The sequence below is a fragment of the Coregonus clupeaformis genome, chromosome 5 (assembly GCF_020615455.1).
Source record: "Coregonus clupeaformis isolate EN_2021a chromosome 5, ASM2061545v1, whole genome shotgun sequence".
Lineage (NCBI taxonomy): Eukaryota > Metazoa > Chordata > Actinopteri > Salmoniformes > Salmonidae > Coregonus > Coregonus clupeaformis.
In genome coordinates this window covers 44,886,903-44,898,767 of record NC_059196.1, presented here as the reverse complement: position 1 = coordinate 44,898,767, position 11,865 = coordinate 44,886,903, and the positions used below count along the sequence as shown (strand labels likewise).

At 51.8% G+C, this 11,865-nt stretch overlaps 1 protein-coding gene across 1 annotated transcript in view; it reads left to right on the top strand.

The window, feature by feature from the left end:
- Positions 1–11,865, top strand: part of LOC121566823 (transcriptional coactivator YAP1) — a 97,893-nt gene that overhangs the window by 82,066 nt on the left and 3,962 nt on the right. Inside the window, 2 exon segments of the mRNA XM_041876703.2 lie at positions 154–287; positions 11,490–11,602. Of these exon segments, the coding sequence (XP_041732637.2) occupies positions 154–287; positions 11,490–11,602 (247 nt within the window).

Sequence of the window (11,865 nt, the reverse complement as noted above, 5' to 3'; positions counted from 1 at the left end):
TGTCCTGTCCAGGGGGTGTACTGTACATCAAGCTGCCTCACTACAGAAACAGGAGATAGGCTCCTGCCCTATGGGCCATTCTGGATTGGACAGGAGTACTTACTTTTTTCCTTGAGTTCCATTAACAGATGGTGTGTATGCTGTGTGTTATAGGAGCTGGCTTTGAGGACCCAACTACCTGTCAGCATGGAGCAGGACGGGGGAACCGTCAACCCTGTGTCGTCCCCTGGGATGGGCCAGGATGCCAGAACCATGACAACCAACAGTTCTGACCCATTCCTCAACAGGTACGCCTTATTCAGTTGTTTTGACAGCTTGTAGCAGCAGGTCTTAAAGTTTATCACAAAGGAACTATACATGTAATTATATGGTGCGTTGCATCTTTCATCAACGGGTGTGTCTATCTGTTTATCTAAAGTCAGTGAGGGGCCCGTTTCCCAGACACAGATTTAGCCTGGCCCACTAGAAACACCTTATCTTTGTGTTAGCTACATCTGTGTCCGGAAAAAACCGTCTCAGGGTGTTCTCGATAGGCTAAAACACAGATCCAAAAAGAACATGACTCATGATTTGTGTCATAGTGTTTGAAGTATTAGTAAGTTGCAGTGGGATGACGTCAGCCCTATTTGAAGTTCAGAGCATGATTACTGTAACCTAATGTGACCTGAGCAGGCAGGAAAAACTCTGGGCTGTAGAGTCTCTGCCTCTCTTTCACTAGTAACTGTTTGTTTCCTCTCAAGAGAGTGTGTGTCTATAATGTGTGTTCCTGTCAGAACTCTGTGTGTGTGTGTGTTTTTTGTGTGCATTGTGTGTATCCTATCATAACTGTGTGTTTGTGTGTGTGCATAGTGCTGTGGTGTGGGGGGTGGGGGGGGAGTTTGAGCCCCTGTGTGAGCCATCTCTCATCTTAACCCTGTTCACATGGAAGTGACTCATTCAGACCAGGGGGGCTGTGATGAGAGAGCGAGTCTGCACAATACTGACATCTGGTGGGCAGGATGGGTTACTGTCAATATTGGTGAGACTTCTTGTTGGGCATGAGTTTAGCTAGCCAAGGTCGCCATGACGTTGCATGAAGGTGTAATCTGGGATTTCAATTGGAGCAGTTTCTAGATATCTTCATATTAAACCATTATTTTCCAATATGGTTACACACACACACACACACACACACACACACTCATTGCATTTCCTGTGCAGCTGAACATTTTGTGAAATTATATAAATGTTTTTTTTTATGAAACATTTGCAGATTGTATTGGTTTTAAAAAGTGTCTTAAATGGTTCAACTAACAAGGCATTTGAATGGTTAAGGAGTTTCAGCCACAACTTCCAGTGTTATTGTCAAAACATTTGTTGGTATTATGTCTGAGCTGGATGCATTGAAAATGAGTGTACGCATTTACAGTAAAATTGTGCATTGCTCAGACGCTTACAGGAAATAACACAAAGACATTTTACATTTACGTCATTTATCAGACGCTCTTATCCAGAGCGACTTACAGTTAGTGAGTGCATACATTTTCATACTTTTTTCATACTGGCCCCCGGTGGGAAACGAACCCACAACCCTGGTGTTGCAAGCGCCATGCTCTACCAACTGAGCTACACGGGGCCCGTGTACATAGACCTATAGGAATGGAGACTGTTACAGGCTTTGGTTTTTCCATGTATATTTTGAGGTTGGAGGTTAGCACGTAGTCAGTATGTGTTACACCCGTGCTGGTTGCCATCTCATTAGTGGGAAGGTGTTTCACCTGTGCTGGCCCAGGTGATATTTAAGAGTGGCTGGCCCAGGTGCTATTTAAGAGTGGCTGGCCCAGGTGATATTTAAGAGTGTCTGGCCCCGGTGATATTTAAGAGTGGCTGGCCCAGGTGATATTTAAGAGTGGCTGGCCCAGGTGATATTTAAGAGTGGCTGGCCCAGGTGATATTTAAGAGTGGCTGGCCCAGGTGATATTTAAGCGTGGCTGGCCCAGGTGATATTTAAGCGTGGCTGGCCCAGGTGATATTTAAGCGTGGCTGGCCCAGGTGATATTTAAGCGTGGCTGGCCCAGGTGATATTTAAGAGTGGCTGGCCCAGGTGATATTTAAGAGTGGCTGGCCCAGGTGATATTTAAGAGTGGCTGGCCCAGGTGATATTTAAGAGTGGCTGGCCCAGGTGATATTTAAGAGTGGCTGGCCCAGGTGATATTTAAGAGTGGCTGGCCCAGGTGATATTTAAGAGTGGCTGGCCCAGGTGATATTTAAGAGTGGCTGGCCCAGGTGATATTTAAGAGTGGCTGGCCCAGGTGATATTTAAGCGTGGCTGGCCCAGGTGATATTTAAGAGTGGCTGGCCCAGGTGATATTTAAGAGTGGCTGGCCCAGGTGATATTTAAGAGTGGCTGGCCCAGGTGATATTTAAGAGTGGCTGGCCCAGGTGATATTTAAGAGTGGCTGGCCCAGGTGATATTTAAGAGTGGCTGGCCCAGGTGATATTTAAGAGTGGCTGGCCCAGGTGATATTTAAGAGTGGCTGGCCCAGGTGATATTTAAGAGTGGCTGGCCCAGGTGATATTTAAGAGTGGCTGGCCCAGGTGATATTTAAGAGTGGCTGGCCCAGGTGATATTTAGCGTGGCTGGCCCAGGTGATATTTAAGCGTGGCTGGCCCAGGTGATATTTAAGAGTGGCTGGCCCAGGTGATATTTAAGAGTGGCTGGCCCAGGTGATATTTAAGAGTGGCTGGCCCAGGTGATATTTAAGAGTGGCTGGCCCAGGTGATATTTAAGAGTGGCTGGCCCAGGTGATATTTAAGAGTGGCTGGCCCAGGTGATATTTAAGAGTGGCTGGCCCAGGTGATATTTAAGAGTGGCTGGCCCAGGTGATATTTAAGAGTGGCTGGCCCAGGTGATATTTAAGCGTGGCTGGCCCAGGTGATATTTAAGAGTGGCTGGCCCAGGTGATATTTAAGAGTGGCTGGCCCAGGTGATATTTAAGAGTGGCTGGCCCAGGTGATATTTAAGAGTGGCTGGCCCAGGTGATATTTAAGAGTGGCTGGCCCAGGTGATATTTAAGAGTGGCTGGCCCAGGTGATATTTAAGAGTGGCTGGCCCAGGTGATATTTAAGAGTGGCTGGCCCAGGTGATATTTAAGAGTGGCTGGCCCAGGTGATATTTAAGAGTGGCTGGCCCAGGTGATATTTAAGAGTGGCTGGCCCAGGTGATATTTAAGCGTGGCTGGCCCAGGTGATATTTAAGAGTGGCTGGCCCAGTGCTCCGGTTGTCTTGATAGATGTGGAGAGTTAACACCTTTAGTTGTCTCCCTGTTTTCATTTTGCTCCACTTTGTGGTTTGCTTCCTGTCTTTCAGTTTGGGGGTTTTCTTGTGTTTGCCTCTTCTTGGGCAGATTCAGTGGGTCTCATGGTGGTCGTCTTTTAGGGCCCAGTTGTTGTTGCTGGTCAACCTCCAGTGGACACCCCCCATGAGTGTCTTTCAGAACCCCTCCTAAAACCCCACCTGTTTAGTTCCGGTTGTTGGTCAGTGACTCTTTGTTAGTTCCCCCTTCTGTTTGAGCGACGTTATTTGGTTTTCTCGCTGGGAATGAGTGTGTTGTCGCCCTAATCATCTACTCTGAAGCTCTGCTGTGCCCAGATATTTGAGTGTCTGTCACTGACGTCCACCCTGAGGGTTTATGAGATTTGTAAGTTGCATAAACACATCTGATCCACGTCTCTGCGAGAGGATTTCCTCTTCCACCAAAACAGGACCGATCAACTCTTTGACTACTGCTTTTGGATTGCCATATGCCCTTACTGACTAACAAGGTGAAACCAACCGGTGCGCCCCACGTGCTAACATCCAACCTGGAAAGACCAAAGCCTGTAACAAGACACATGGAGGTCAGCTGTTTAGCCCTATAGCCTCTGTTCCAGCCAATGAGAGCCAGGCTGAATAGACAGCCAGCCAATGAGGGCCAGGGTGAATAGACAGCCAGCCAATGAGGGCCATGGTGAATAGACAGCCAGCCAATGAGAGCCAGGCTGAATAGACAGCCAGCCAATGAGGGCCAGGCTGAATAGACAGCCAGCCAATGAAGGTCAGGCTGAATAGCAAACAGCCAATGAGGGCCAGGCTGAATAGCAAGCAGCCAATGAGGGCCAGGCTGAATAGCAAGCAGCCAATGAGGGCCAGGCTGAATAGCAAGCAGCCAATGAGGGCCAGGCTGAATAGCAAGCAGCCTGTGAGAACATGTGGTCCAGTCAGCAGACAGGCCAGACTCTTCTCTCTCTACTGCCCTCCCCTCCCCTTCCCCTCCCCCTCTCCTTCCCCTCTTCTCTCTCTACAGCCCTCCCTCCCCCCTCTCCTTCCCCTCTTCTCTCTCTACTGCCCTCCCTCCCCCTCCCTCCCCTCCCCCTCCTTCCCCTCTTCTCTCTCTACAGCCCTCCCTCCCCCTCTCCTTCCCCTCTTCTCTCTCTACTGCCCTCCCCTCCCCCTCTCCTTCCCCTTTTCTCTCTCTGCCCTCCCCTCCCCCTCCCCTCCCCCTCTCCTTCCCCTCTTCTCTCTCTACAGCCCTCCCTCCCCCTCTCCTTCCCTCTTCTCTCTCTACAGCCCTCCCTCCCCCCTCTCCTTCCCCTCTTCTCTCTCTACTGCCCTCCCCTCCCCCCTCCCTCCCCTCCCCTCTCCTTCCCCTCTTCTCTCTCTACAGCCCTCCCCCTCTCCTTCCCTCTTCTCTCTCTACTGCCCTCCCTCCCCCTCTCCTTCCCCTTTTCTCTCTCTACTGCCCTCCCTCCCCTCCCTCCCCCTCTCCTTCCCCTCTTCTCTCTCTACAGCCCTCCCCTCCCCCTCTCCTTCCCCTCTTCTCTCTCTACAGCCCTCCCCTCCCCCTCTCCTTCCTCTTCTCTCTCTGCCCTCCCCTCCCCCTCCCCTCCCCTCCCCCTCTCCTTCCCCTCTTCTCTCTCTACAGCCCTCCTCCCCCCTCTCCTTCCCCTCTTCTCTCTCTACTGCCCTCCCCTCCCCTCCTTCCCCTTTTCTCTCTCTACTGCCCTCCCCTCCCCCTCTCCTTCCCCTCTTCTCTCTCTACTGCCCTCCCCTCCCCCTCTCCTTCCCCTCTTCTCTCTCTACTGCCCTCCCTCCCCCCTCTCCTTCCCCTCTTCTCTCTCTACTGCCCTCCCTCCCCCTCCTCCCCCCCTCACCTTCCCCTCTTCTCTCTCTACTGCCCTCCCTCCCCCTCTCCTTCCCCTCTTCTCTCTCTACTGCCCTCCCCTCCCCCTCTCCTTCCCCTCTTCTCTCTCTACTGCCCTCCCCCTCCCCTCCCCCTCCCCTCCCCTCTTCTCCCTCTACTGCCCTCCCCTCCCCCTCCCCTCCCCCCTCTCCTTCCCCTCTTCTCTCTCTACTGCCCTCCCTCCCCCCTCTCCTTCCCCTCTTCTCTCTACAGCCCTCCCCTCCCCCTCTCCTTCCCCTCTTCTCTCTCTACTGCCCTCCCCTCCCCCTCTCCTTCCCCTCTTCTCTCTCTACTGCCCTCCCTCCCCCTCTATCCCCCTCTCCTTCCCCTCTTCTCTCTCTACTGCCCTCCCCTCCCCTCCCTCCCCCTCTCCTTCCCCTCTTCTCCCTCTACTGCCCTCCCCTCCCCCTCTCCTTCCCCTCTTCTCTCTCTACTGCCCTCCCCTCCCCCCTCTCCTTCCCCTCTTCTCTCTCTCTGCCCTCCCCCCCCTCCCCTCCCCTCTCCTTCCCCTCTTCTCTCTCTACAGCCCTCCCTCCCCCTCTCCTTCCCCTCTTCTCTCTCTACAGCCCTCCCTCCCCTCCCCCTCCCCCTCCCCTCCCCTCTCCTTCCCCTCTTCTCTCTCTACAGCCCTCCCCTCCCCCTCTCCTTCCCCTCTTCTCTCTCTACTGCCCTCCCCTCCCCTCCCCTCCCTCCCCCTCTCCTTCCCCTCTTCTCTCTCTACATCCCTCCCTCCCCCTCTCCTTCCCCTCTTCTCTCTCTACTGCCCTCCCCTCCCCCTCTCCTTCCCCTTTTCTCTCTCTACCGCCCTCCCCTCCCCCTCTCCTTCCCCTCTTCTCTCTCTACTGCCCTCCCCTCCCACTCTCCTTCCCCTCTTCTCTCTCTACTGCCCTCCCTCCCCCTCTCCTTCCCCTTTTCTCTTTCTACTGCCCTCCCCTCCCCTCTCCTTCCCCTCTTCTCTCTCTACTGCCCTCCCCTTCCCCTCTCCTTCCCCTCTTCTCTCTCTACTGCCCTCCCTCCCCTCTCCTTCCCCTCTTCTCTCTCTACTCCCCTCCCCTCCCCCTCCCTCCCCCTCACCTTCCCCTCTTCTCTCTCTACTGCCCTCCCTCCCCCTCTCCTTCCCCTCTTCTCTCTCTACTGCCCTCCCCCCCTCCCCTCCCCCTCTTCTCCCTCTACTGCCCTCCCTCCCCCCACCCCCTCTCCTTCCCCTCTTCTCTCTCTACTGCCCTCCCCTCCCCCTCTCCTTCCCCTCTTCTCTCTCTACAGCCCTCCCCTCCCCCTCTCCTTCCCCTCTTCTCTCTCTACTGCCCTCCCCTCCCCCTCTCCTTCCCCTCTTCTCTCTCTACTGCCCTCCCCTCCCCCTCCCCTCCCCCTCTCCTTCCCCTCTTCTCTCTCTACTGCCCTCCCTCCCCCTCCCTCCCCCTCTCCTTCCCCTCTTCTCTCTCTACTGCCCTCCCTCCCCCTCCCTCCCCCTCTCCTTCCCCTCTTCTCCCTCTACAGCCCTCCCCTCCCCTCTCCTTCCCCTCTTCTCTCTCTACTGCCCTCCCCTCCCCTCCCTCCCCCTCTCCTTCCCTCTTCTCCCTCTACTGCCCTCCCCTCCCCCTCCCTCCCCTCTCCTTCCCCTCTTCTCCCTCTACTGCCCTCCCCCCTCTCCTTCCCCTCTTCTCTCTCTACTGCCTCCCTCCCCTCCTTCCTTCCCCTCTTCTCCCTCTACTGCCCTCCCTCCCCCTCTCCTTCCCCTCTTCTCTCTCTACTGCCCTCCCCTCCCCCTCTCCTTCCCCTCTTCTCCCTCTACTGCCCTCCCCCCCCCCTCTCCTTCCCCTCTTCTCTCTCTACAGCCCTCCCCTCCCCCTCCCCTCCCCCTCTCCTTCCCCTCTTCTCTCTCTACAGCCCTCCCCTCCCCCTCTCCTTCCCCTCTTCTCTCTCTACTGCCCTCCCTCCCCCTCCCCTCCCCCTCTCCTTCCCCTCTTCTCTCTCTACAGCCCTCCCCTCCCTCTCTCCTTCCCCCTCTTCTCTCTCTACTGCCCTCCTCCCCCTCCCCTCCCCTCCCCTCCCCCTCCCTCCCTCTCCTTCCCCTCTTCTCTCTCTACTGCCCTCCCCTCCCCCTCCCCTCCCCCTCTCCTTCCCCTCTTCTCTCTCTACTGCCCTCCCCTCCCCCTCTCCTTCCCCTCTTCTCTCTCTACTGCCCTCCCCTCCCCCCCCCCCTCCCCCCCTCCCTCCCCCCCTCTCCTCCCCTCTTCTCTCTCTACTGCCCTCCCCTCCCCTCCCCTCCCTCCCCCTCTCCTTCCCCTCTTCTCTCTCTACTGCCCTCCCTCCCCCTCCCTCCCCTCTCCTTCCCCTCTTCTCTCTCTACTGCCCTCCCTCCCCCTCTCCTCCCCCTCTTCTCCCTCTACTGCCCTCCCCCCCCCCTCCCCTCCCCCTCTCCTTCCCCTCTTCTCTCTCTACTGCCCTCCCTCCCCCTCTCCTTCCCCTCTTCTCTCTCTACTGCCCTCCCCTCCCCCTCTCCTTCCCCTCTTCTCTCTCTACTGCCCTCCCCTCCCCCTCCCTCCCCCTCTCCTTCCCCTCTTCTCTCTCTACTGCCCTCCCTCCCCCTCCCCCTCCCCCTCTCCTTCCCCTCTTCTCTCTCTACTGCCCTCCTCCCCCTCCCCTCCCCCTCTCCTTCCCTCTCCTCCCCCTCCCCTCCCTCCCCTCCTCTCCTTCCCCTCTTCTCCCCCCTACTGCCCTCCCCATTTTACATTGACATTATAGTAATTTAGCAGACACTCTTATCCAGAGCGACTTACAGTTAGTGAGTGCATACATTTTATATATATATATATTTGAAAAAATACTGCCCCCCGTGGGAATCGACCCCACAACCCTGGCGTTGCAAGCGCCATGCTCTACCAACTGAGCTACATGGGGCCCTCTACTGCCCTCCCCTCCCCTCTCCTCCCCTCTTCTCCCTCTACTGCCCTCCCCTCCCCTCCCTCCCCCTCCCTCCCTCCCCCTCCCTCCCTCCCCTCCCCCCTCCCCTCCCTCTTCTCCCTCTACTGCCTCCCCCCCTCCCCTCCCTCCCTCCCTCCCCTCCCTCCCCTCTTCTCCCTCTACTACCCTCCCTCCCCCTTCCCTCCCCTCCCTCCCCTCCCTCCCCCTCCTCCCCTCTTCTCCCTCTACTACCCTCCCTCCCCCCTCTTCTCCCTCTACTACCCTCCCCTGCTTCCTTCCCCAGCCCTCCTCTCCCCTGCTCTCACAGTGGTCTCATTCATCCTACCATGGCTGTACTTTGCTACTCTGCCTTTTTCTCTGCTAATTAGTGTCAGAGCTCTCTCTCTCTCTCCGTCTCTTTCTTTTCTCTCTCTGTCTTTGTTCCCCCCTCTCTCTCTCTGTCTTTTCCTCGCTGGTTATCTCTGTCGCTCTCTACCCCTCTTTCTCTGTCTCTCTCTCTCTCTCTCTCTCTCTCTCTCTCTCTCTCCAGTATGTTCTTTCTTTCTCACGGCAGTAGAGAATAGTAGGGATTGTTCTTAAAAAGCGGTCAGTCAGTTAGTCAAAATGTCCTCTCTCTCTCTCTCTCTCTCTCTCTCTCTCTCTCTCTCTCTCAACCAGTAGAATAGAGATATAATGACCTGTGGAAAGACGGATATTGAGGGCACTGTAGGCAGGCATTTTGTTATTGTTGTTGTTGTTCTTTGTTTAGCCCATGATCTCCTTGTAATACTATAACAGTCAAGTCTGAGCCCATGATCTCCTTGTAATACTATAACAGTCAAGTCTGAGCCCATGATCTCCTTGTAATACTGTAACAGTCAAGTCTGAGCCCATGATCTCCTTGTAATACTGTAACAGTCAAGTCTGAGCCCATGATCTCCTTGTAATACTGTAACAGTCAAGTCTGAGCCCATGATCTCCTTGTAATACTATAACAGTCAAGTCTGAGCCCATGATCTCCTTGTAATACTATAACAGTCAAGTCTGAGCCCATGATCTCCTTGTAATACTATAACAGTCAAGTCTGAGCCCATGATCTCCTTGTAATACTATAACAGTCAAGTCTGAGCCCATGAACTCCTTGTAATACTATAACAGTCAAGTCTGAGCCCATGATCTCCTTGTAATACTATAACAGTCAAGTCTGAGCCCATGATCTCCTTGTAATACTGTAACAGTCAAGTCTGAGCCCATGATCTCCTTGTAATACTATAACAGTCAAGTCTGAGCCCATGATCTCCTTGTAATACTATAACAGTCAAGTCTGAGCCCATGATCTCCTTGTAATACTATAACAGTCAAGTCTGAGCCCATGATCTCCTTGTAATACTATAACAGTCAAGTCTGAGCCCATGATCTCCTTGTAATACTATAACAGTCAAGTCTGAGCCCATGTTCTCCTTGTAATACTGTAACAGTCAAGTCTGAGCCCATGATCTCCTTGTAATGCTATAACAGTCAAGTCTGAGCCCATGATCTCCTTGTAATACTATAACAGTCAAGTCTGAGCCCATGATCTCCTTGTAATACTATAACAGTCAAGTCTGAGCCCATGATTTCCTTGTAATACTATAACAGTCAAGTCTGAGCCCATGATCTCCTTGTAATACTATAACAGTCAAGTCTGAGCCCATGATCTCCTTGTAATACTATAACAGTCAAGTCTGAGCCCATGATCTCCTTGTAATACTATAACAGTCAAGTCTGAGCCCATGATCTCCTTGTAATGCTATATCAGTCAAGTCTGAGCCCATGATCTCCTTGTAATACTATAACAGTCAAGTCTGAGCCCATGATCTCCTTGTAATACTATAACAGTCAAGTCTGAGCCCATGATCTCCTTGTAATACTATAACAGTCAAGTCTGAGCCCATGATCTCCTTGTAATACTATAACAGTCAAGTCTGAGCCCATGATCTCCTTGTAATACTATAACAGTCAAGTCTGAGCCCATGATCTCCTTGTAATACTATAACAGTCAAGTCTGAGCCCATGATCTCCTTGTAATACTGTAACAGTTAAGTCTGAGCCCATGATCTCCTTGTAATACTATAACAGTCAAGTCTGAGCCCATGATCTCCTTGTAATACTTTAACAGTCAAGTCTGAGCCCATGATCTCCTTGAAATACTATAACAGTCAAGTCTGAGCCCATGATCTCCTTGTAATACTGTAACAGTCAAGTCTGAGCCCATGATCTCCTTGTAATACTATAACAGTCAAGTCTGAGCCCATGATCTCCTTGTAATACTATAACAGTCAAGTCTGAGCCCATGATCTCCTTGTAATGCTGTAACAGTCAAGTCTGAGCCCATGATCTCCTTGTAATACTATAACAGTCAAGTCTGAGCCCATGATCTCCTTGTAATACTATAACAGTCAAGTCTGAGCCCATGATCTCATTTTAATACTATAACAGTCAAGTCTGAGCCCATGATCTCCTTGTAATACTATAACAGTCAAGTCTGAGCCCATGATCTCCTTGTAATACTATAACAGTCAAGTCTGAGCCCATGATCTCCTTGTAATACTATAACAGTCAAGTCTGAGCCCATGATCTCCTTGTAATACTATAACAGTCAAGTCTGACTGTATCTGGTGTCTTTTCCACAGCAGAACCTACCACTTACTTTTTTGTAGCCCAGGACATGGTTTAGGTCTGAGTGAAGAGAAGGTTTAGGTCTGAGTGAACAGGAGAAGGTTTAGGTCTGAGTGAACAGGAGAAGGTTTAGGTCTGAGTTAACAGGAGAAGGTTTAGGTCTGAGTGAACAGGAGAAGGTTTAGGTCTGAGTTAACAGGAGAAGGTTTAGGTCTGAGTGAACAGGAGAAGGTTTAGGTCTGAGTGAACAGGAGAAGGTTTAGGTCTGAGTTAACAGGAGAAGGTTTAGGTCTGAGTGAACAGGAGAAGGTTTAGGTCTGAGTTAACAGGAGAAGGTTTAGGTCTGAGTGAACAGAAGGTTTAGGTCTGAATAAACAGAAGGTTTAGGTCTGAGTGAATAAACAGAAGGTTTAGGTCTGAGTGAAAATCCATTGTTAGGGAACACTCTTGTATATTAGGATTGTTACCTCTTGTAATTTATATCTGTAAACTAGGGGCTCTATTCAATCTGGATCGCTGAAGCATTACAGACTTTGTTATGTAAAGGTAATTTCCGATTGAGCACAGTCTCCACTATTGGGGGAACATTGTCTTTAAATTTCAATCACACTGTAACGCTGAATACGGATTGATACGGATTGAATAGAGAAATAGTTTTCATTCATGTCTCCAGATTACATTATGGAACAATAAAGTTTGACTGTATCCTGTCTCTTGTGTCCACAGTGGGACCTACCACTCCAGGGATGAGAGCACAGACAGCGGTCTGAGCATGAGCAGCTACAGCGTCCCGCGTACCCCCGACGACTTCCTCAACAGTGTGGACGAGATGGACACTGGTGAGACTAAATAGCGTCCTATTCTATGTAGTGCACTACTTTTGACCAGGGCCCCCATAGGGAAAAAGTCTGACTCAATCTCCTCTTTAACGCTTCTCACAAAGTGTTGACAACAGTTACATTTTGTCAAGCATTAAAAATACCTATTTAGTCGAGGTCAATATGGGACGTTATTGGGACATGAATCCAATCCATTATTATAAGATTATTATTATTATTATTATTACTATTATTATTATTATTATTATTATTATTATTATCGT